General features: G+C 41.0%; 1 protein-coding gene across 1 annotated transcript; it reads left to right on the top strand.

Annotated features, from left to right (window-relative positions):
* The first annotated feature begins 8,541 nt into the window (after positions 1-8,541).
* On the top strand, positions 8,542-9,712 carry LOC147421905 (uncharacterized). The gene is made up of 3 exons (XM_086503531.1): positions 8,542-9,229; positions 9,378-9,479; positions 9,581-9,712. The coding sequence occupies exons 1-3, from the start codon at positions 9,074-9,076 to the stop codon at positions 9,692-9,694; spliced, it is 372 nt and encodes a 123-aa protein (XP_086359657.1). The 5' UTR covers positions 8,542-9,073; the 3' UTR covers positions 9,695-9,712.
* Positions 9,713-26,140: the final 16,428 nt, after the last annotated feature.

Here is a 26,140-nt window from a genome sequence, read left to right as displayed (position 1 = left end):
ACATCTAGGGCGCTCTCCCAGCAAGCATCTCTATGCATGATATTCATGATCCTTAGGGTGAGGGCACAATATGAAATCCAACAAGATACTTATGTGCTGAAAAACTGCTTGGTTTGCAGAACACTCACCTACTTCACACTGTGTACCACAAATGGAGCATCTACATGGATGTTCCTTTGCGTGATGCCCAAACTTGTTCTGGTGCATTTGATTGAAAGCATCCCTGAAGTATACCATCTGAATATGGTAAATACAGCAACAAGTATAGCGCTCCTTTAATTTTCGGACAAAGAATGGCTTGAGTGTCTCAAAGGACCTACGTGACAACTCCACCGCAGGATTCATGCTTTTGAATCTTCTATAGAGCTCCACCTATATACAAAATTTGATCCACATTAGAGCTCAAAATATTACTATAAAATAGCAAAGCACCAAAGTAGTTTACAGTACCAAAATTAACAATGTAAACCACCAACTCATTCTAAAATACCAAATTTGGCATTGTATTGCCAGATTTCAGGCTATAGTACCAAATTAAGTGCAGAAAAGCACCAAACTGGATTGATAGTACCAAACTGGATTCATAGTACCAAAGTGGGTACATTTCTGTACATTGCATAGAACCAACGTGTATTCATAGGACCAAGCAGGGTCCATAGTACCAAATTATGTACATTGCATAGTACCAACCGAATCCATAGTACAAAACAGGGTCCCTACTACCAAATTCTGTACATTGTATGGTACCATCCTGAATTTAGAGTACCGAACAGAATCCCTAGTACCAAGTTTCGTACATTGCATGGTACTAGCGTGAGTTCATAGTACCAAACAGGATCTCTAGTACCAAATTCTGTATGTTGCATGGTACCAGCCTGAATTCATAGTACCAAACCTAGTACATTGCATGGTACTAGCGTGAGTTCATAGTACCAAACAGGATCTCTAGTACCAAATTCTGTATGTTGCATGGTACCAGCCTGAATTCATAGTACCAAACCTAGTACCAAACAGGATCCCAAATACCAAATTCTATACATTGCATGGTACCAACCCGAATTCATCGTACCAAACATGATCCCCATTACCAAATTCTCTACATTGCATGGTACCAGCCTAAATTCATAGTACCCAAAAGGATCATTAGTACCAAATAATGTACATTGCATAGTACTAGCTTGAATTCATAGTACCAAAAAGGATCCCTAGTACCAAATCCTGTACATTGCCTAGTACTAGCTTGAATTCATAGTACCAAAAAGGATCCCTAATACCAAATCCTATACATTGCATAGTACTAGCTTGAATTCATAGTACCAAAAAGGATCCCTAGTACCAAATCCTGTACATTGCATAGTACCAACCTGAATTCATAGTATCAAACAGTATCCCTAGTACCAAATTCTGTACATTGCATAGTACTAGTTTAAATTCACAATATCAAACAGAATCCCTAGTGCCAAAGTGGGTACATGTCTGTACCCTGCATAGTACCAATTTGGGTACCTAGTAACAATTTGGGTACTTTTTTGTATACTGTAAATCTACAAAATGGATCCATAGTTCCAAAATAACAACTTTCCAGATACAAAAAAGTACCTAAATGGGACTGTGCATCTTTACTTTGGAGCATTTCTACCAAACAATGGTACTATGCATCTGTTTGGTACTATTCAGAATCTAGAGAAGCTTCAAATTGGATACTACTGAGGTAGGAATTGGTACCAGAATGATACCAGGTTTGGCATACTAGGAATTGGTCAAATTTTGGCATGCTGGAAATGGTACTATGGAGCTGAGTATTCGTACAATGATTGTTGGCTAACAAGTTGTGGTATTCTGTGTTAATCCAAGAGTAGAAAGGCGAGCAAGGATTATAGTGTGGGCAACACATATTACCTGAGAATCATCTAGAAGATATATGGGATGTTTGATGAAACATTTTGCCTCGATCCTGTGCTTACAGATATCCTTTTTGTTAGGAGAAACTCTTGTCTCGGATTTCCAGAAAGCGGCCACTAAATCTCTAGTTTCGCTTGTGATACTTGTATGCAGAGGCAACTGTCTGTGACAAGCACTAAGTGGCAACACTTCATCCTCATCTTTCATTCCCAGTCGACTGCTTGCTGCCGCTATATTACGTCGAATAAAGTAGAGTAAATTATAAAGCCTCCAAGCTGTATCATTGTCAAAGAGGGTCTCTTGACAAAAATCTCAGTTGAAGAGTGGGGCACTTTCAGCTGAGTCAATGTGTTGCGAACGTCGGAAAGAAGACTCGATTGCACATCCGAACTCCTCAACTTGGAAAATGGCTAATCATGCATGAGCTGCTCTAGGATTTCTTGTTGTTCTAGTGTTGTTAGCCCTTGAGTCTGCCGACGCCAACATCTAGCCATGGCTTTGCATATATTGTTCCTTGATCTAGTTGTAGCAAGTTCAGCTCTCTTAGAAGGGTTGCGCTCCTTGTGTCGTTGCTCACGCTTCTTTTGTGCCCAATAGTCCCGCAAAAATACTTGGTTGCTGACAGGTTCATAAATGCTCGTGGTTTCCATCATAGCACCCTCTGTAGATGCACGTACCCCTGACTCAAGATAGGTGAAGGAATCATGCTCAGTATCCATCGTCATCTCTGAAGATATGGTACAGGCCTGAGTTGCCATGGCTGTATGGTGGGAGAGGGAGAGAGGGAGAAAGAGAGAGAAAGAGAGAGAGAGAGAGAGAGAGAGAGGGTCGGCGGGAAGGGTGGGTGCTCCATAGAGAACAAAACAGAGAATGTGAGTGTGAGTGTGTGTGTGTGTGTGTGTGTGTGTGTGTGTGTGTGAGAGAGAGAGAGAGAGAGAGAGAGAGAGAGAGAGAGAGAGCGAGCCAACCGAATCTCCTTCCCCACTTCTTGCACCCACGTCGTTTATCTGTTATAACCCGTTTTGGGAAAAAAGAATAAAGTAGAGTAAATCATAAAGCCTCCAAGAAATTGATTTTGTTTTTTCTCCTTTTTGTTCAATTTTGCATCTTTTACTTGGGTCTGATTCTCCTTACCACACCCAGCAAGCCTAGGTGGTGTCAAGGACAACCAATTTTGTACCACCATCCCTTCCTTTCAGCCCTAACACATTAATGGTTTCTTGAACTATTGGTTTGCTTGAATGTGGGATGGGTATGGAGATGATCCTTTGAAGGCTAGCGGCCCAACAACATGCTTCAATGTTTTTAAACCATTCTTCATGTCTTCCTACATCGAGCTATGGACCAATCCCATGGACTCGAGAATGTTGAGTCTGATGTATAAGTCATCCAATGAGAAACCATGAGCTATGCTTCTTTTCGCCTCTTCTAATTCTTGGATACTCATCCATTCTTAGCATACGAGCTTGATGTGAGTGCAACCAAGTGCGATGGTACTCCTCACAAGATGGCTCATTGGGTGGCAATGACACTGCACATCTTCTGCACGTTTATGGCCAATTGCATCTCTCAGATGGGGTACACATAGGTATGATCGTCTTCCAGATGGGGTACACATAGGTATGATCGTCTTCCATGTTGGTCAAAGATGTGCAGTAGCTCCTTGGAGAAGCTATTTAAGGTTAAATTCTCCTTCATCGTGGAGTCGTAAGGCCCTATGTAGCTCTCTTTTTTCTCGAGCAATTAGACTTTGCGTGTGTGTGTGTGTGTGTGCAGTGTACAACAAACACCATAAGCATTGGAGACTTCATGACTTGGGAGCAAATCTTGATAAAAAAGTGGAATGTCACCTACAAATTTTGAAATGTTACCTCTAAATTATAAATTAGAAGGTAAGAAAACATACACAATATGAAAGTATTTAGTGTTTAAGATTTATTGGGTGCATGGGGGAGAGAGAGAGAGAGAGAGAGAGAGAGAGAGAGAGAGAGAGATAATAGTGAAAATTAAACAACTACAAGTAACCTAGAGACTATACAATCAAACAGAGAGGAGGAGGGGAAGGAGGAGGAGAATATAAATATTAATCTCTCTCTCTCTCTCTCTCTCTCTCTCTCTCTCTCTCTCCAATAGCTATAAAGCACTCCTAGATCCATTGAATAAGGGCTAAAAAATCCTTTTTTTAATATTATATTATATAGTCACCAATATATATACAAATAAGCCTCAAGCTCAGGCCAAGCCTTAAGGGATAGAGGTTTAAAATTTAACATACAAAACATGTGAGAACCTGTCAAGCTTGGTATTAAAGGAATATTTGCTGCCTCTTGCATGTATCAAATTTTTTTAGAACTCCATAGAGAGATGTTGTAAATAATTTTTTTGCAATGCAAAAGAGTGTATGCATGTAGAAAAATAGAATCGATATAATTTTTCACATTTGTAATTGTAAGAATAGAAAACATGCATTTTCTAGCCGCGGCAACGCGCGGGTCACACACTAGTGTGAATGAATAGAAAGAGATCCTATCCTTTTAAATGGTATTGTCCAAAAGTCCAAATATGCATTCATGTTTTCGCATGTTTGACGAAGGATTTTAGAGAACAAATGAATAAACAATATACAAGAGTTTGATCCCATGATCTGAAATATTGATAAAGGGTCCTTTCATTTAAGGATTACAAAAAAACTAAATTCATTTAATTATTTTATTAATTTCTATACTTGTCAAGTCTATTTTTGGCTTTCTAAAAAAATCCTTAGAGGAGAGTTGGGCTAGGCATACTTTCAATGTTTTCAATGATGATTGAGACTTACACACAAACACATATATATATTTATATGTATATTAATGAATTATTTTTATTTCACATTTCATTTCACAACCTCACATGGCTTGACTTTTCGTGCATTCTATAACTTAATTCTCATCAATATTCAAGAGACTCTCTTTTATTAAGTGACTGCCGACTGAGTTTCCTCCCCACAAAGAAGCAAACAAAAAATACTAGCATAAATTTAAAATTTGTATCATTTTTGAACTATTTTCTCACATATTTCACCAATTTTTCGCCCCTTTAACATGGTTTGCAATGAGCTAGTCTCGATTTTCAACCGGCTCAAGATTAAACTGAGGCAATCCTTTCTCAAACACTTATTTTACTTAAACTCACCCTAATGATTTTATCACTTTCTAAGCCACCGTGGCTCTTTCACTTGTTTTAATAAAAACCATTGAAAAAAAATTTGTTTTCATTTTTTTTCATAAGAAACTTATTGAAAAGACTAACAAAAAATTATAGAGTATCTTTTTTTTTGCCAAACTCACAATTGAGAGTAGATGTATTGTATTAAACATAAAAAAACAAGTGAAAGAATCACGATGGCTTTCTAAAATAATTAGAACGTGATAAAATCATTAGGTTGAGTTTAAGTAGAATCAGTGTTCAAGAAAGGATTGCCTCAGCTTAGCCTTGAGCCGGTTGAAAATAGAGATTACCTGGTTACAAACCATGGTAAAGGGAAGAAAAAGTGGTGAAATATGTGAGAAAATAATTTAAAAATCTTGAAATTTTTAAATTTATGCTAGTATTTTTAGTTCTCTTCTTTGTGGGAAGGAAACTCACTCGAAAGCCGCTTAATAAAAGAGACTTTCCTGAATACTGACTAGAATTAAGTTATAGAATGTAAGAAAAGTCAAGCCATGTGAGGCTGTGAAATGAAATATGAAATTGAAAAATCTCATTAATATATATGTGTGTGTGTGTATCCATAGAATTTACTAGAATTATGCAAGTGAAGTTTCACTTTAGCATTCTAAAACAATAGAATGCCAAAAAAGTCAAGACATGTCAGGATATGAAATGAAAGTGAAATAAACATTTAAAGTAAGTCTCCATCGTGCACTCACTGAAAACAATGAAAGTCTCCCTAACCCAACACAACACTAAGGTTTCTTTTACAAAGCAAAAAGTAGATTCAATAAGCATAGAAAATAATAAATCAATTTAATGAGAAAGAAATTTTTGTAAGGTCCTTACATGAAAGGACTATTAATAAATCAAAATATTAAAAAACAAATAGTGAATCAATACTTCACATCATAGGATCCAACTCCTATGAATACACTCTTTATTTCTTTGTTTTCTAAAGCCCTTTCCAGCGAAAAATAAATGCAGCTTTGACAAATAGCATTTCAAAGGACATGTATCTTTTTCTTGAAAACTTTTATAGTTTTTCAAGGGACACATGTCTCACAACTAGAATTGAACGACCTTCATCCATATGGATACTAAGGCCTTTAATAGGCCAAAAGTAGAATCTATATAATTTTCTACCTTTGTAGGCGTAAAGATAGAAAACATGCATTTTTTTAGCCGCAGCAAGGCACGGTTCACATACTAGTATATAATGAAGCTTAAAATTTTCAAGGCCAAAGAACCCCTCCACGTGTCACTCATTGGTTCACTCAAAGAAATCCTTGCAAAGTATCTTATCTGAAACACAACGAAGGGTTAGATTTAAAATACAAAAGTAAAGGGTAAGATTGTAAAAGGTGAAAACCTTTCAATGCAAAGTCAAAGGACCGACTACTTTATATAAGGTAATCTAAAAGAGAGGAAGGGTTAGGTTTCTATACTATACTAGTAAAACGGCGCCACCTTCGGTGGTGGCATGAACCCTCTTACCCTCAAACCCCTTGCTTCCATTGCCTATTCAGAGAGGGTTTTGGACCACTGGCCAAAGTTATGAGATAACAGGATCAGAGATGCCTTGGGCTATTCTTATTGGAGCTGCGAAGACATAGGGAGAGCCTCTTGAGGAGACCAAAAAGTAGGAGACACTCACAAAGGGAGATCACTGATTTCTTTCGACTACATACGTGGCATTCAAATGATCAGGCATCACAACAGACTTCAAAGGAGGTTACGAATCTGCATGTGTAGTCGGCTAGAGTAACCTAATAAAGCACATTAGTGATGAGAGACGAAAGAGAGCAGAAGCGCAGCGTCGTAGGCTACCATACGTTGGCAATTGTGAGACATTGAGGGAGACAACCTAGGCACTTGTCCTAAAAGCTGCTCGATAGCCTGCTATTGCTAGTGGTCAAAGGGATTTGACTCTCTGAGCTCCACGAAAGATTTCAAATTTGCCTTTATTTTCTTCGATTAGGGAAAATGTATCCACACACACACACACACACACACACACACACACACACACACACAGAGTCAAGATCTGTCCTTGGTCCAATGTGCAGGAAAAAGAAGAAGACGATCTTCGCCGTAAAATGACGGCATAGAGAGAGAGAGAGAGAGAGAGAGAGAGATTCCTACATGTCTTGCCTTAGGCCTATCTCTCTCTCATTATATATCTTTATTTCTCTCTCTTCCTTTTTCATTCCTACATGTCTTGCCTTAGGCCTATCTCTCTCTCTCATGATATATCTTTATTTCTCTCTTCCTTTTTCTATTTCTTACCCCTCTCTCTCTCTCTCTCTCTCTCTCTCATGCACCATAGTGTAACATTTGTCTCATAGACTGATTTTGGCCTCCTGTGCATCCATTGTATTAATGGTCACACATACCCCACATAGGTCTAGCTAGTAGCACTTCTAGATTCATTTTACTATCTTCTTTTTTTGTACTCAGAGATAGTATCAGATTCACTAGTTTGTAATAGATTGGTTTCGTAGGTCATTTTGGTCTTTTGAAAGCGTTAATATATCATTTCATTCTCTTTTTCTCTCTCTCTCTCTCTCTCTCTCCCCCCCCCCCCCCCCCCCCCTCTATATTCTCTTTCTTACCTACTTAATATGAAAACCCATTAAGCGACAGGATGGTAGAACCATGCATGGAAAGCCTGGGTCAGATTTGAGTTGCACAGGTTGAGCGCCTCTTTCTTGTCTCCATTATCGAGGAGGTCCCTGCCACACACACACACACACACACACACACACACACACACACACACAGAGACACACAGAGAGAGAGAGAGAGAGAGAGAGAGCACCACCCTCCAATTCTCACTACTCTCATGCTCCTATTGCCTAGAGCTGTGACTGCAAGAGAGAGAGAGAGAGATAGAGCAAGAGCTTTGCCCCTCGCCTATAAGTGCAATCTGCATTAAAGGGAATTATGTATTTCCCTCTCCTATGTCGTCCCTGTCACACACACAACTCAACTCGCATCTTCATACAAAGCTCCTAGACTATATTGGTAGGAGAGTTGTGATCACGGTTTGGGATGCAATAGCCCGCTATTGGGTGTCACTATTCGAGACCTGTACTGGCAATGACGATATCGTCAAAAAATTCAAAGGAAAGCTCGCAAATGCTTTGCAACCTAACTATGACAATATCGTCAAAAAATCACTTCCCTCCATGCATGTGCATCACCGCATCCTGTTGCCTTCCTGAGTAATTTTATCTTCATCTAAAGCCGACTCCCTACTTGACAACCCCAAGCAGTACTGAACGTTCATTGTAATAAGAGCTTGGTGTGAGATCATTATACCTCCCTCTCTCTCTCTCTCTCTCTCTCTCTCTCTCTCTCTCTCTCTCTCTCTCTCTCTCTCTGTGTGTGTGTGTGTGTGTGTGTGTGTGTTTTTCTTTTTAATGTAGAGTTCACCAGGGAACACAGATTTCTGCACCACCAAAAGTCGTTGGGCATAGAAAATGGCCGACTCCATTTGCATGACTCTTTGGAATGGCACCTGCGCCCTATTTCCTCTCTCTCTCTCTCTCTCTCTCTCTCTCTCTCTCTCTCTCGGTGTTCCATGCAGAGTTCAACACCAAAAGTCGTTGGACACCTCGTCCACCTGACACTGCAATACTGGTGGGCACAATAGATCAGCGCCCCAACCTCCCAACCTCAGCTCTCCCAGCCTGGACGTGGTCTGACTCCACTCGCCTACTTGTACTTGTAGTTGCCTTGGGTGGACAGAGAGAGGTTTTCAAAGACCCCAAACGGCAATGGAAAAAGAGCCGTTTCCTTGAAAAGGAGCAGAGTGAATTGCAAAGCGTGCAAAGCTCAATATAGCAGTGCAGAGCGCACAGTACAACATGGAAATTTAAATGTAGCAAGCTGCGAGCCTCGAGAACCATGCCAAGGTGTTGCTTCAAAGAAGGCTCCAAAGGCCCCAAAGATTGCAACGCCTTTGAAGATTGCAATGCCACCGGGCCAAGATGCTCCTTTGTTGGCGAATGTACGTCGAGAGCAAGGCCAAGGCTCTGTTTTGAAGAAGGCCCCAAAGGTCCCAAAGGAGGCCCAACCAACAAAACATGTAAGATTTGTGCAGGGTCAAGATGCTCCTCTGTCATCTGATGTACCTCAGGAGCCATGCCAAGATGCTAGTATGAAGAAGGCCCTAGCCCCAAAGGAAATGCCTAGGTTTATCTGTCAGTGCCCAAGTATCGCTAGCTGTTAAGTGCTCCTAGGTGTTTAAGATGTGCAGGGTTTGAATTTGGTTAAAGGATCAGGCGCGTGAAAGCGGCCAGTCAAAGGAGGTGAGCGGCACAGCGGGCATTGGACCAGGGGCTCCAAAGGCTCCAAAGGAGGACCAACAAACTAAAATGGTAGGACTGCGCCCGGGTTTATCTGTTAGTGCCCGGGTGTTGTGCTTTTTTTAAAAAAATTGTGTCGGTTGTAAGGTGTTCACGAGTGGAAATGTGTGCAGGATATAATTGTGCTTGAAGGATCAAGTCCCTTGAAGGTTCAAAAGAGTGGTAAAGCAAAGAAGTTGAGTGGCACAGCAAGCTCCGAGCCACCCAAGACACCACTCAGTGAATAAGGTATTTTTTTGCAGGGGCTTCCAACCTGTTCGCCTGGTAGTGATCCCAAAAAATGTAAGTGATATCTGCTATTACCATTTCTAAAGTCACTACCGAGTGAATAAGGCAAGGCAAACTGTTTCCTATGCACCTATTCGCTCGGTAGTGACCTCAGAACATATAAGTCATGTCTAACATTACTATTTTCTAAGGTCTGTGCTGACAAATGAATTGTCTTTTGGTGTTAATTTGTAGAGATGCCTTGTGTTAAGGCCTGCGCTAGGAGGGCAACATGTGAATCTTTGAATGCTCAAGCAAGAAGACGCCGATATGAGGCGCACAGAGGTGTACTGCAAGAGCTGCGCAGGATAGAACGACACAATCAACCTGATATTCCACGTCTCCCTTTCCAGCGAGTAGTGCGGGAGATTTGCGAGCAGTGGAGAGTCGGCATGCGATGGGCCAGCAGTGCACTCCTCTGCCTTCAAGAAATTGCTGAGGACTATCTCATGGAATTCTTCAGCGATGGAATTATCCTGGCTTCCCATGCACACCAGGTCACTATCATGCTGCGGGATTTTGATACTCTTCGTAGGCTTCGTTTTTGCTACGATGGGCTGCTTCAGCCAGTACCAATCCGGGATAGTAGAACCATGGATATTCTCAACATCCCCCCTCTCCATCCTCGTGCACGACAGACAGAGCCGTCTAGGGCTAAAACAAACAGCAGAAGGACCCGATCACAGATCAAGAGAAACGACACAGATGGGCAGGATGAGATAGCCGCAGAGGGCCAAGAGCAAGCCAGAGTGGACCCCGAGGCAGTCATGGAAGAAACAGAGACAGTTATTGCGGATCCAGCTAAACACCAAAATGAGCAAGTCATAGAGGATCCGCAGCCCACCGTGGATGATGAGGGACAAGAGTAGGTCAGGGTGGAGCCTGAGGCATCCATGGAGCAACCAATATTGAAGGAAAATGATCCGAAGCCTGAGGCAGATAGGAAGCCAGCTCAAGAAAGGGAATCGCAAGGCTCTGCGTCAGAAGGGCCATCCAACGTATCGGATGAGTCAATTATTTTAGAGCAAATCAACAAGGAGAATGAAGAGGAGTTGAGAATTTTGTTGAGCTCCGCACCTCTGCATGCGCACATACAGCTGCCTGCAAGGTCAGAGGAGGCCTGCATTACCAACCTCGATAGAGTAGACTTCATGTGCATGTGCAATTTCATCGACTCGCTCGCAACAAATAAAGTCGTCAATGTTGCTTTGTGGTAATTCTCATTCTCTTTAATTCTTATGCTCATTAAATGGGTCTCTACCGAGACATGGGTCAATACCAAGCGAGACAGTGGGTAATGAAGTTGAATTTTGGAACTACTCGCTTGGTATTGACCCATGTCTCTGTGGCCGGTGCCAAGTTTTTATTTATAATGGTTCACTACCTTAAAGACATGGGTCAATACCAAGCGAATCAATGGCGTATGGAATTCGATAGCTGCCCCCTTCGCTCGGTATTGACTCACTTGGTGTTCAAGTCTAATTTTTGCCTTTTTGTTCATGTTAGCCACACTGTCTCGCTTCTGCACCCTGAGGTTCAAGAGAAAGTATACGTAATAGATCCGCTGATATCGCCTTATCTGCAGAACAACTCATATTCCTTTTTGAGTCTGATGAACTGGTTTAGCAGAGTCAACTTTGATCTAGCACGCTTTTTGGTCACTGCGTACAATCAATCGTGAGTATTTTCTTGCATTGTAAAAAACATCTTGCATTGCGAATCTCTCCTAATCTTTGTAGTGATCATTGGAGTCTGATGTTATTTGACATGGAAGCTAAGATTGTTTAATACGCAAACTCTGGGCAAAGCAGGACGTTTCACAGTCATGTAAAAACGTAAGGTCCATTTGGGTACATTTGGAAAGTAGTGTAGTGTCTCTTTGGAATGTGTTGCTGACTCAAGTGGTTATGTATGTAGTGCCGCGAAAAAACTTGTATGTTGTGTAGAGCATCTTTTGTTAGAACATGATCTAGGAAATGTAGTCAAGCACGAACGGGTAACCGTGCCCATGCAGACTGATGACTATAGCTGTGGCTGGCAAACCTGTTTAAATGCCGTGTTGCTCATGAGTCAAATTATGGATATACCGAATGTAAGTAATCTGCTGTTTTATTGTTTGCTGCAACGTATGTATGAAGCAACAGATGTCTGTATCACGCTTCTACAGGAACTTCGATTACATAACTACACCAACAACGATGTGCAACATTTTTCTGTAATGGCCATCTAGCATATTATAATCTCGGTAAACAGACGCACAAGAGAGGAAGCGGCGAGAGCTGACGAGTTCGAAGAGTCTCGCATTAACGAAATGACCCAACGCCACAATCAGACTCAAGAAGAAGTTCGAAATATGCAAGAATCAATAAACCAATATTTTGCGGACGCCGCAGAAGTAGAGGAATGGGCTGCACGTCGACGACAAGAGCAAGAACAGCGGGAAGCTTCACAGGTGCAAGAAGCATGAGAAGCCATGGAAGAGGCCCATGATTTCGAGCGACGCGAAAGGATGCCCGAGACTAGCGTCCCCAGAGGCAGAGGTAGCAGCAACCGGAGCAGAGGGCAAGGGACGAGTGGCACAAATCGGGGAAGAGGACAGTAGCTCGGAAAGGGAGCAAATTACTCTTGACAAATACAACACAATATGTAAAGTTTTGAAACATTGAAAATGTACATTTTTGAAACATTGTTTGAGCGCCAAAAAATATCTCTGCATTAGTCATTTTGAAGAGTGCATCATGGTTTGCATGGCATCAAAGCTCTTTGCGTGCACAAGGTATGTGACCTAGCTTCCGGTGGAAGCAATTAAGTGAAGTGTATTTGTTATGGACTCCTTGCACAATGTTGTTTTCTCCTTGCGCCTTGGAATCTAAAAAGAAGAAAAAGTTAGATTCAGTCATAGTGTAGTAAAGACAATCAAAATTTATCGATTTAGTAAGCACCTTTCTATTGTTGAGACTGAATGCATACAATTCCGACAAAAGTGGAAGTTCTTCACATGTAAGATCTATCCTGAGCTGTGCCAGAGTTGTGCTTGACATTGTCTCCATCACAGTAAGTAGGATGTCTCGAAAGTAGATCTCCATTGATAAAGGTTTGTTCTCGAGGCTGTTCTCTATATCTTGGTCGAGTGGAATAAGCTCCCCACTAAGAATATGATATCTAACATAGTAAAACGATACTAAGAAATTTTGAGAACTTATAATGAACTTGCAAATTATGGACTTCTTTTGCAAAATACAGATTTTGTTATGTGATTGTTTCCTATCCCAGTTATCATCTAAAAAGTCCAAACAGCTCTCAGACTTGCAAATGAACATTGTTGCGGTAGTTCTTATTTGCTCATCGAAGAAAAAATCTGCAAACACTTCAAGAGGCATAAATAGTGCGAGCCGAACTATTTTTGTGGCAATTGAATACTTGAGGGACTTTTGTATATCGTGAAACAACTTATTCCTAAAGCTTTCACTAGTTTGCGAAGTAGGCAGGGACCAATCCTTGCTGTCAAAGGATGGAAGTGACAAAGGAGCTACACGACCCCAACCAATGGAATTTCTCGGTTCCACATATGACATATCATAAAAGAAAATTCCATTATCTGCAAGTTCCTTGTGTTGTCTTCCTCGGTACATTTTCTCACCAATAAATGCATGGAAAGCATCAAAAATCCCAACTATACTCTCAACTGGTTGCCAATCTGTCCTATTCGATGGATAAATATCTGAAACATACGAAAGATGATATCCACCACTTAATATTCGAATATAATCATGCATTAAGCGAGATGCTGAAATAACTTACAGTTGGGTCGATGCCTTGGAAAACTTGGAGGAGATATCTGCAACCTTAAGTCTGCATGCTGGAAATCATGATGTATGAGGACCTCTTTCACCCGCTTGCTTTGTGCACACACTTTAAACTCTTTAACTTGACCCTTGAAAGCCTCCACGAAATCATTGCGTCGCCTCCTCTTCCTCCTCCTAGTTTGCAGTAGAACCCAACTTCCAATAGTTATACGAGATGGAATCCATGCTTGAACGTCTATAGTATAACTGTTAAAACTGCAACCAGAGTCAATGGTAGTGCTGGGCCTTCGAGAAGTAGACATGGTTTGCAGTAGAATGAATACACAGAAAGGTTAGCGCAAATATAAAAAAGGGAAGAAGTTTTGAGAGGGAAGTAGAGCTACTCAAAGTCATATTTGGGCGGGAACAAAGTACTAGATAGAGTCTTCAATGAAAGTTCTGAAATTCCTCGGTACATAGTTAGTACGACTTACGGCATTTATGCCTTGAAAGCATGAAATTGTGCAATTTGATGAACCAAAATAAAATTTCCTCCTTTTTAAAAAAAAAATCTTGACTCCAAAATGTCGATTTTCAACGTAACGTTAGCCTCTTCCTCATTGGTGGAGCGCCACTCTCTCTCTAGAACTGAAAGGCCCAAAAGTGAGTCCAACTTTCTCCTAATGCGGGGTGGCGGACCGGTTTCATATTTGAATTGGGGAAGGTCGTGCAACAAAGAAGGTGTAGGGGTAGGGGTAAACCCGGGCTTCTAAACAGGGGGCGCAGGCGGGTGTTTTGTGTTGACGAAGATGCACGCCTCCGCCAGTGGAGGGGCAGCAGTTGGGGGGCCTTGGGGGTGGGATCTGAATGGGTTGCTCTTGCAGCTACAAGGCAATGAGAGCTTCGGGGAGCTTGATGGTGCTTGCAACGAGTCCGAGGGGGGGGATGGTTGACGCTTCGGATGGAAACTCAAGTGATATGGATGACGTGGAAGAGTTCTTTGAAGACATCAAAGTGGGTGTTTGGATGCATTTGCTTTTGCATCAACTAGGTACTTTTCTTTTGATAGACAAACATATGGGCTTATGATAGCTTCTATCAAAAGTGGCCAAACGATTACCATAAGTGCTCTCAAAACCCATGACAAGCGAGGTGTGCTAGACTTGAAAAAATGGGCAAGAATGAGGGATTCACTCTGCGTAATGGTTTACCAAGGTGGATCTTCACGTCTTGTTATTGGGAATGGAAATTTGATTGGATGTATGGAAGATTGGGAAAGAATTGTTTCCGCATGCCACTCAAACGACCATTTATGCTTGCGGGCAACGATGGCATCCATTGCATGTACATGGTGCACAAGTATTAGACAGCATGGAATCCCACTTGCTTATGTGAAGGAGTTTTTGGACTTGTGTGTTTGTGCATCGTTGCCCGGGTTGGGGAATTGGAGAGCCATGACACCACTTCCACATAAAATTGCCCGGGTTTACAAGACAGACAAAAGAGTCCCGGCAAGGATGAAGGTGGTGTTGAGGAATATACAGCGCTGATGGATGATATTCAAAATGTGATCAACGCTATTGCCATCAAGCACAAGGCTGGATTGGTAGAGCGGAAATCATCGTCGTCGAGGGGCTTCATTCAACTTGTGTGTCATCGCAATGGGGAGGCACGAAGAAAGGGCCACGATCATCGAAGACTGGGCACATCAAAGAAGTGTGGATACCCGTTTACTATCTTCATTCAACGGGTCTATGATATAAAGGAAAGTGTAAGGATAAGGGTTCATGTTGGGCACAAAGGTCATGTGCCGGGATCACATGAGGATCTTTATCACTTGCCGGTGCATCCTACTGTGAGGAAACGATGCATGGAAGATTTGTTTGACGTTGGAACATGTCGCAAAGATGAGTGTCTCCAAGGAGCTATTTCACTTCAATATGGCATTGCCGATAGAGAAAGTGTCAGATAGATTCTTCATGATACCAAAGGAAATTCAAATGATGGCATATCAATTCCGATCCGAAAGTAAATATCAAATGATGGCATATCAATTCCGATCCGAAAGTAAATAAAGCCCTGAATGTCTCCTTGCTGGGATAATCATAGGTTTGTATGGGCTTATCTGTCACGGTGCCTGGGTTTATTTTGGGGTAGTGCTTGGGTTATTTATTATTTTTCTTGGTTTTATCTGTTAGATTCATTTAAGACTTGAGTTTAATTGACTGCTTTTGTTTAGGGAGGCTAGGAAGTGATGACTGATCTTCAGTGTACCAGGAGGCTCTAAAATTAAAAGAGCAAAACAAAGTTCTCTATTGTCAACCCTACAACCCAGATGCCTTCGATGAGATGGAAAGGCCATTCATACTCATTATTCAGGATGATTGGATGCTCCGCATGTGCTTGCATTTCTCAACAAACAATGCTTGGGCAATAGACTCCACATTCAAAACAAATGTTTTTGGGATGCCACTCTATACAGCCGTATTGCCAAATCAAAATGGATTGGTTTACCCTTGTGGTTTATGTTGTGCACACATGATGTAGGAACATCTCAAGAAAGCATTGCTTTGCAAGTGACACTAAGGCTTGTGTTCCACAGAATGAGCAACATTCGCCCTCGAGCATTGGTGATTGACAAGTGTATGACTTCATTATTGGCCATCAATAAAGTTGTTCATGCTGATCAATCTTGTTGGGAGGTGGACAAAGATGGGCTAACTCAACAAGTTGCATGTATTGTCTTGCTATGTTGGTTCCATACCAAGAAAGCATGGGTGGAGCACTTGCTTCCACAGGTTTGTACAATGGTTTTGTATATGTGTATGTGGGTTTATCTCCGTGTCTGAGGTTTATCTGTTAGTGCTTGGGTTTATCTGTTAGTGCCTAGGTTTATTTGTTAGTGCCTGGGTTTATCTGTCTATGCCTGGATCTATTTGTTTGTGCCTGGGTTTATCTGTCAATGCCTGGATTTATTTGATGGTGCCTGGGTTTATCTATCAGTGTCTGGGTTTATCTATCAGTGCCTTGGTTTTTCTGTGTGTGAGAGCTTATCTGTGTGGACCTGGGCTAATATGGGTGAACTATAGATTATCTCGTATATGTTTCTTGATATGCCTGCCCACTTTTTTTGCACGCTCCTAAGGAGATGCGTGAAACCCTATATGCATCAATGGAAAATCTAATGCAATGTGGTACAGAGGACAACTTCGAGGCTCGGTATGCCCAGTTGTTGATAGAATGTGAAGGCCACCCTAATATTGTAAGGTATATCTGCAATGGTTGAGCCGCAAAGACATGCATCTGTGATGAATGTGGCCAGAATACGTTCGTTTATTTCCACATGGGCATGTGGACACTACCAATTTGGTCGAGCGACTATGGCAGTATGTGAAATACACGCTTCTAGATGCAAGGATCAATCGATCAGCCTTGGATCTATTGCATGCCCTGGTGGGTGACTCCAACACCGGGACACGAATGGGTGGCACTGCTATCGAGTTCTTTCGTCAGAAGCAAGAGATTGGTATAATATTTTCTTTTTATATTAATCAAAGCAAAGGTAATGGGATTATTCGTTTGCATGAAGACTTGCACTTGTGCCTGGGTTTATAGTATGGTATAGTTTTATATGGTTGCCCGGGTTTATCTGTGTCTGGATTGCTTCTGAAGCTGATCACTGTATATTTTGTGTAGTTGACTCTGGAAAGCACAACATTTATGGAAATGATTGGCTGCAGACCACAAGACTTGCACGAGGTGAAGAAATCTTAAGGAGATATGCAAATGACCCATCGACGACTCAAGTTATCGATGAAGGTGCACTCTTATTTAAGGTCTTGAGCATGTCATCCACAGGGACATGGTATCAAGTTAGTATATAGTCGGCATATTGTGACTGCCCAGATTGGTTTAGCAACTGCAAGCATCTGTATGGAATGCGACTCATCTTAAGGGTCTTCTTTTCTCATATTAGCCATATTCTACCCATCATTGACACAGCCCGAGAGCTAGTCATGGAGCACGATCCTGAACAGTTTGAGGATACTACCATCGATGTAGAGCCTCCTCCAACACAAGTTTTGACCCAATGCATTGACGAGCTAAAAGCACTCTTGCACAACATTGAAGAGGGCATTCCATCATATATTGACTCAAAGATCTTCTCATTGGTGGAGCAAGTGCGAGCAGCATATGTTGGCCTCTTTGCTCAAAGAGCACCTATGGAGATCGATTTGCCAAAGAAGGGAAGTGTAACACAAGTACATGCACATGTAACTGCCACTCGACTTGGGCATGGCCAACCTAGGCCAGAAGGAGTAAATATGCAAATCACGGTGCCCACACGGCCTGCTAGACAAACGGGTCCCTTGCGATATAAGCATCAAAGGGGCCGTAAGCGATTTTGGTTTGCTTCACAAAGGCGGGTTTACTGTCATCATTGTTGCACAAGGACTTTCTTGGTGGACGAGGGGGTCGATACATGCCACACTTGCAATGCATTGTTGCCTATGACTCCACGGCTAAGAGCTCAAGAAAAGCTAGGAGCATTGATAGGCCGACAAGCCTTGTTGTTTCATGGGTCTAATGATTATGAATGCCTTGTTACATTTGTGGTATGCGGACCAAACAATGACGATGAGCGTTTGTTTGATCTGAAGTTCAATGATGGGGAAACCATGCATGGAGTATTGGCATCAGCTCATCGAATTGTACTTTTGTAAAACTGAGCAGTAAACATCTTCTCCTTGCCTTGCTGTTTTGCCCGGGTTTATCTGTATCCCATGTTTGGTTATTTGTACTATTTTTGGACCTCTCAATCACCTACCATATCTTTTCACCTGAAACTGAGCAGTGAACATCTTCCTCTTGTCTTGCTGTTTTGCCCGGGTTTATCTGTATCCCATGTTTGGTTATTTGTACTATTTTTGGACCTCTCAATCACCTACCATATCTTTTCACCTGAAACTGAGCAGTAAACATCTGCCTCTTGTCTTGCTTTTTTGCTCGGGTTTATCTGTATCCCATGTTTGGTTATTTGTACTATTCTTGGACCTCTCAATCACCTACCATCTCTTTTCACCTGAAAAAGGCAAGTTTTAAACTTATTATTATGGTGGTAAAGGAGTGGACTATTCTTACTTTGTACAACTTGATAGGCTTTTTGTTTGTCTTATTTCAATCAACCTTATACCTGTTTTGGGTTTTGCTCAACCTATCGGCACAACTTCTTGTCTTGTGATGGAGAATTTTGACTCATTACCTGCCCTAAAATAATTTTCAATACCTCTGCTTTATACACTTAATTCCATACCTATTTTAATTGACCATGGGCTACCTCTTTATGTGGCAGTTCATTCTCGATGCCCTCTTAGGATTGTATTTCTTGTGCAACTATTAGGTGTATAGTTTTTCTCAACTTTGATAGAGATTGCAATGTCTATATAGTTAGATTTAAGTTATACAATAATAATTTTTTATGTTAATATTAGACTAATTTCGTTCAAACACACAGAGAGAGAGAGAGAGACTATCAACATAGTTTAGTTGTAGAAATGTACGTGATGCAAGTGGAGAAGAGATTTGTCCTTCTAGTATGATTGTCTTATACTCTTGGCATATCTTCCTTTCCTCTTTCTACCATCATCATTGTGGATTTTCACTACGAGCACTAATACTACTACCACTACTAATAGCTTAGGCACAATGGCAATGTCAATGCTTTTTTTGAAACTTGTCCAAGGAAAATTAAATGCATGACTAACGCACCAAAACATAAAACACGATGAGGCCTCATAAAACATTGGATGAGTTTTTGTGTGTGTGTGTGTGTGTGTGTGTGTGTGTGTGTGTGTGTGTGAGAGAGAGAGAGAGAGAGAGAGAGAGAGAGAGAGAGAGAGAGAGAGAGGCTTTCAAACCTTATGGTGAAATTTGCCATGATACCAAACAACACAACTTGTAAATACAACTTGAATGACAGCTTGCAAATACAACCACAAAATCTACGCACTTCACAAGCTTTCACATTTACCATGGATGTATACCCAAGGCACACTATTCAAACTATGAAGCAACTTCAATTCATAGCTTAAGCCAAGAGAGAGAAGGGAAAGCCAACACATTGCATGCTAAAGATGAGTATGTGATGCAAGTTCATACAAATAGCATTTTCTAAGTTTGCAGCACACTATACAAATAACATATAAACCATGAGTGCAAACCACTATACAAATAACATGTCAACCCCGACAACATATCAACCCAAGAAATCCGTAAAGCCTAGACTTATTTGATAACCGATAAAGTAAACCTGGTACACATATCAACCCAGGAAATCCATAAACCCAGACTTAATTTAACATCCGAACATGTAAACGAGGATAACATGTCAACCCAAAAAATTTGTAACACAAAATTGTTTTAACCACCTAGCATAAGCCGAGGAGAGAATGAAAAGTTCACATTCCATGTTAGAGCTGATAAGTATGTGAAACAAAATCATACAAATGACATAGTCACTCAAAACAATCTCAAGCAGGTGAAGATAAAATCTCTTGCACCTCATCCTCATCACTACTAACATCTTGGGTGCCATCCTCACTGTCCCCTTTGCCACTTCCATCGCCGTCATCCTCGTCATCAGTCCCATCATCCTCACCGTCATCACCGCCACCACTTATGTCACTCCCACCATCGTCATCATCGGCACCAATTGAGTCACTCCCACCACTTATGTCATCACCGCCACCACTTGTGTCACTCCCACCATCATCATCATCATCGGCATCCCCATCGCTACCATAATCGGGATCATCATCCCCACTCCCATCCTGGTTAGACTCGTCATCACTCCCTCCGCTACTCCCACCGCTGCTTTTATCCTCGTCACTACGAACAATCAAGGTCCCCACTTTGATCCGGTGCTGCAATAAAACAGATTAATTTAAACTCAGACATAGAATAAACCCGGGCACTTATAAAAAAACAAACCCAATTAAAATAGTAAAGTTGGCTTCTATGACCATAGAACTTACCCTAGATTCATAGCCCTCCTCCACATGACTCTTGATCTCCTTTTTCATTGCCAGACAAAGAGAGTTGCACACCATTCCATGACAAATAAATCCGGGCAATAAGAATACTAGACAGAGAGAGTTGCACACCATGCCATGACAAGTAAAGCCGGGCAATAAGAATACTAGAGAGAGAGAGAGAGAGAGAGAGAGAGAGAGAGAGAGAGAGAGAGAGAGCACACCATGCCGTGATAGATAAACCTGGGCAATAAGAATGCTAGAGAGAGAGAGAGAGAGAGTTGCACACCATGCCGTGACAGATAAACCCGGGCAATAAGAATACTAGAGAGAGAGAGAAAGAGAGAGTTGCACACCATGCCGTGACAGATAAACCCGGGCAACAAGAATACTAGAGAGAGAGAGAGAGAGTTGCACACCATGCCGTGACAGATAAACCTAGGGACTTCTTACCACAGTTGTGGAGGTAGTACAGCTTGTCCCTGATTGTTTTGCTCTCTTTACTTGAAGCTTGGGACACTTTGAAGAGCCGACAAGGGCAAGAGCCTTATCCGCCGGCCCTTCATCCTCTTGCCCCGTCTCCACATGCTTTTTAGCCTTATTCTTCACACCATCCCTCTTTAGAGCAATCTTAACCTCCGGCACCTTCTCCAACTGCCCCTTGCCCGTGTGCCCCTTTCACCTTGACCTAACCATTTTATCAAAGAAGAGGAAAACCATAAGATTAAAAAAAACAATTCATTGGCTTCTTGCACAACACTTGAGGGGCTTACCTCATCAACAGCAAGTTTCCGCTTGACGGGATCACGGACTTCCACCTCTTTCATCCTCTTCAACCTCTTCACATTTTGTTTCTCGGGGACCGCCGTACCTTCTTTCTCTTTCACATCGGCCTTGGCCTTTCTCTTGTTCACCTATGACAATGCACTCAGACATAAACTCGGGTGCAAGGACCAAAAACACTTGCAAGGAACACTTTCATTGCAATAGTCTGCCTAGGGCCGTTTGTTGGGTGTTAAGTAGTAGAATGCTCTTGTAATATATATTGTTTGGTTGGAGCAGTATTTTTATCATTGGTATAGTGTGTGTATGCAATTGGCGGTGCTGGATATTTAGGTCTTGTGTGATGTCAACATAATATGGGAGGAAATATTGGATAGTGTTGTAGATGTTGAAGGTGAACTGGTGTCTAATGAGTTGGTGTTAAGTTTGTTTGTCATTGTTGTGGTTTTGTTGTATTTAGATTCATTTGTATCCAGGATAGGTTGTGAGTCCATTTGTTAGATGTTGAGTTTCATTATTTATCCATGGTAGAAATAGAAGACATTGTTCTCTATAATAATTATCTGGGTTCTTTGCGGCATTATATTTGACATATCGTATAATTTTGGTTTGGTACGTTTTTTGTAGAGTTGCTTGTTGTAGTGTATGTGGAGGCAAATTCTGCTAATGATATGGCATTAAGCTGGGTAGGACGTGTACAGTATTTGTCTTTGCTTGTCTCGTAAAAGATTTCTGTGCTAAACGGGTTTATGTTTTGCAAGAGGTGCTTTTGCTTGAGAAGCATTGTTCTCTCGTGGGGAGGGCTTGTGTTTATGAATATAAATTCTCGAGTTGCACTGTAGAGAGGTAGAGAAAGTGCAATATATACTGCTTGTTGTGATCTTAGTTGCGATGTGTTTAGTATAGTGTTTCCTATTTTTAGAAGTCTATCAAATGTAGCTGTCATTAGAGAAATATTGGACTCTCAAATGGGCCCTATAAGGACTTTGACTTTCTCCCTCTTGTCCAAAATGGGCGCATGGTAAAATTTTTGCAAATGAAATCAAAACTTGTCGGACCTTTTGGATTTAGAATGTACACATAAAGATCTATCCATTGATATATAGCATGCCATCAGATTCCTTATATTCTAGAAGATTCTATTTTTTGATGTGACAACTCCGTCTTATAAATGGAATCTCTCCCCATATTTCAGCTTTAGTGGGGAGGCCATAACTTCTACAAATCAACTCCAAATTTGTCGGAGTTTGGGGATTTAGAACATACTTTCTAAGATCTTTCCAATGAGATGTTGGTTGATAAGGTTTTGACAAAGCGTTTATGTACTTCACCGGGTTGCCCACTTTGGACAAGAGAGGCAAAGTCAAACCTCCTTATAGGGCCCCTTTGAGAGTCCATATTTTCCCTAATGATTGTTTTGAATGCAAGAGTCAAATTTTTCTTTGATTTCTTTGATGAGTGTGTTATCAAATTTTGTTACATATGAGGTGCAATAGGTAGCTGCTTTGTGTGCATTTAAAATATATTATAGCTTTGAAATGGTTGGATTGAAATTATTTGTGTAGATTCTTTGATATTTCTTTTCAACAAAAGTGTTGGGCATGAGATTGTGGATGCTATAGCTTGGATGTAATCCTCAAATCGAAGGTCCATAGATAGGAGCCACTGTTTAAATGTAATATTTTCTTCATAATATAGTAGAAATAGGTTATCTTTGATTTGTTTGTGTTTCTTTCTTTTGTATTGGATATTGTTATGTTGAGAATGACAAGGTTCTAAAATCATAGTGAAAGGCATCGGATAGGAAGAAAAGTCAAAGTGGCATCCCTTGCGCTTTCTAAAGCAAGACTTCTTATGCTTGTGTGTTTGAATTTCTTGTAAATCTATAGGAAGAAGCATGGAATCAGTTGTTATGTACTTATCAATGAGATCCACAACATCTTCATTGGGATCTTTTCCATAAACAGGAGCATTTTCTATCCATAGTAGCCCATGATCATGCTGACTACCTCGGCTCTGGAACTAGGTTATGAAAAAGTAATCCTTGAGTTTTCCTAATATGGTTATATCCTTGGCTAGAAATTTCTTCATCCTGTTAAACCAGTTCAAGTAAAAGCGGGCTATTGTTATAGGGTCAGCTCGGATCAAATCTCGTATGTATGATGCTTTTGTTTGTGTGCTTGTACGCACGATGGGGTTGAGCTTAATAAGTGTTGTAATCAAAGGTTTCCAACATTTCTCAGCCGCAGAAAATGTGACGAAGAATGTAGGTGGTCTGAGCTATCTAATCCTAGCGAAGGTTTTTTTTTAATAAATTTTTCCTTGTAGTCAGGTGATGTTCATAATGCCTCAAAGTCATGATATCCAAGTTGGGAAGACAAGACCTTCTCAATGTTAGTATCTCCAACAACTTGTGCGGCCACTAGTGTATTGTGATTTAGCTTGCCTTTGCGCATACGGATCCAGATGACCCTAGGATTTTTTGAGTCATTACTTTGAATGTTTTGAAAAAATGATTCTCTATATTTAGTGAGAATCTTCTATCGCTGTGCATAATTTCCCATTGAGCCACATATTGATATTTATGTTTAGCAAGTGTATGGTATTTACAAAGCTCACCGTAGAAAATAGTAAGGAAACTAAGTTCTTCACATTATTCATCTTTGAAAATACTCAAAGGACTATTTCCCTCAGTAGGAGCTACAAAGAAGATTTTGTCGTTGTGATCGACTACTTGTTGTGATGACTCAATTCCATGGAGCATGACATCTGTGGCTAGATCATCTTCTTTTGGTGGTTGATTAATTTCGGCAGAATCATCAGGCAAAGGGCAATGCAGACTATGAAAATGGCCTAACCACTCGTTGTTTAGAGTAATTTTTTCCTTCTTGTATAAAGATCTTTGCAATAGCTGAGCAGTGGCTTTCATTGTAAGCAATGGCCGGCCGACCCCAAAAAGGTAGCAATGATTGTACTGTTTCATACCCACTAGGATTGAGGCTTCATCATGAATAAACCTCGACAATATTTGTTGTGTTCTTCCCAAGGATGCCAAAACATTAACAATGCGACCTCGTAATCCAAACTGACCATTGTATGTAAGCTCCCTAATTTTGGTGAAAGGTAGCCTGGCACTGACAAGGTGGCTTTCTAAATGATTTGAATTCTCTACTATAGGCAAGGGGAGGTTAAATCGTATGGAATTCAATCGGGTGAGTAGTGCACCATGATCTCGCCTTTTACGGCCGCATGAAACACAAACATAGTTTTCATGTATCTCGCTGTTTCTAGACCTTCCAAGTGCCAACCTACGTCCTTTTTGAGGTAATTGTGAAAACAACATTAAACGACTGCATTTACAACATTGATATAGGAACATTGTTCGCTATTTCTATGTACTGTTGTATAGCTTTGTTTGGTGGGGAGGCTTGCTCAATGTTTATGTTCAAGGGAGCTGTGGGGTGTAATTGTTTTTAAGTTTTTTAATTTTTGTTGTTATTGCATCTATTTCCAGGATGGTCCTATCACCCAAGCAAGCAAATTACCTCGCTATGGAGGCAGGGAGTTCATTCGGTTGCTGGAGAAGCAAAGCTTTCAATGGTTCTGTCTCTTCTTTGTCCCAAGTACGATACTTACATTTGTGCGAGCATCGTTTGCCCCTCAGGTAAAAAAACAAGGAACCACTTCTATCAATAATGATGATTTTGTGCAATGTTGTTGGTTCGGTTCCACTATTAAATGTTGTTGTTCTGGGTGAAGTTATTGGTACACCGTAAATATGGACATCACATGAAATATTGAATCTAAAGGAGAATACATGGATAATATCAAGCGCAGTACCAATATATGGTGTGTGGCTATTCAATACTTGGGTCAAAATGAAAGAATCATGTCTACTGGAAGCCAAATGCACCAAAGAAGGTGTCACCATGGGCGTTTGTTCCAATGATACTTTCACCACGTATAGCATGATATTGTTAATTTTTTGCAATGTGCATGACTTTATTATTTTATTAAGCACAAGGAAAACATTATTATTTCATGGGTGACTAGCTAGGAAAGCACTATCGAAATTATTATGAATGAGTTGTTCAAAAGATGCATTTTGGTTGCTTGAGGAACCCATGTACATGCACTTTTTTCCCCCCCTTGGGATATGGGGAGGGAGGAAGACAAGTAAATGAAACACACACACAGTGTGTGTGTGTGTGTGTGTGTGTGTGTGTGTGTGTGTGTGTGTGTGTGAGAGAGAGAGAGAGAGAGAGAGAGAGAGAGAGAGAGAGAGAGAGAGATGGGAATTTACAAGATGAGCAATGGATGAAAGCAATATAGTATAAAGAGTGTTTTTTTGCGTGGAGGCGATGGAGCTTCAATGCTGTAAAGAAAGAGTGTTATTTTGTCTCTTTGACAAAAGATATGACAACGCCTAACTTGTTGACGGTGAATTTTCGAGTTCGAACAAGGGAGGCTAGCAGCTCACGTGCATCCAGTACATCAGAAGCATATATGTCAACAAAGTTTTTGTCAGGATGCAATACTTTGTCGACTACGTCACCAGCTAAGGAAACATCAATTGGGGAGGCTTTGTTGGTCAAAATCTTTCCTTTGAGCTTGGGCACCAAAACAACAGTTGCAGATTTTGAGTAGATAGAGCAAAATTCTGCCTCTCATTGGTGATGAATCCTAGTAGATTTGCATTGACCGCAAAAACTTTCCACCAAAATTGAGTTTACATTCACAAAGTGCAATGTGTCAGTCACCTATGTATAGACACTTGACGAGTTAGAGCTTTCTTGAGCTATATAGT

The sequence above is a fragment of the Adiantum capillus-veneris genome, chromosome 27 (assembly GCF_014529385.1).
Source record: "Adiantum capillus-veneris isolate H3 chromosome 27, ASM1452938v2, whole genome shotgun sequence".
In the NCBI taxonomy this organism is placed as follows: domain Eukaryota; kingdom Viridiplantae; phylum Streptophyta; class Polypodiopsida; order Polypodiales; family Pteridaceae; genus Adiantum; species Adiantum capillus-veneris.
The sequence above is the reverse complement of the archived record's forward strand: the minus strand, read 5'-3'. Positions and strand labels throughout refer to the sequence as shown.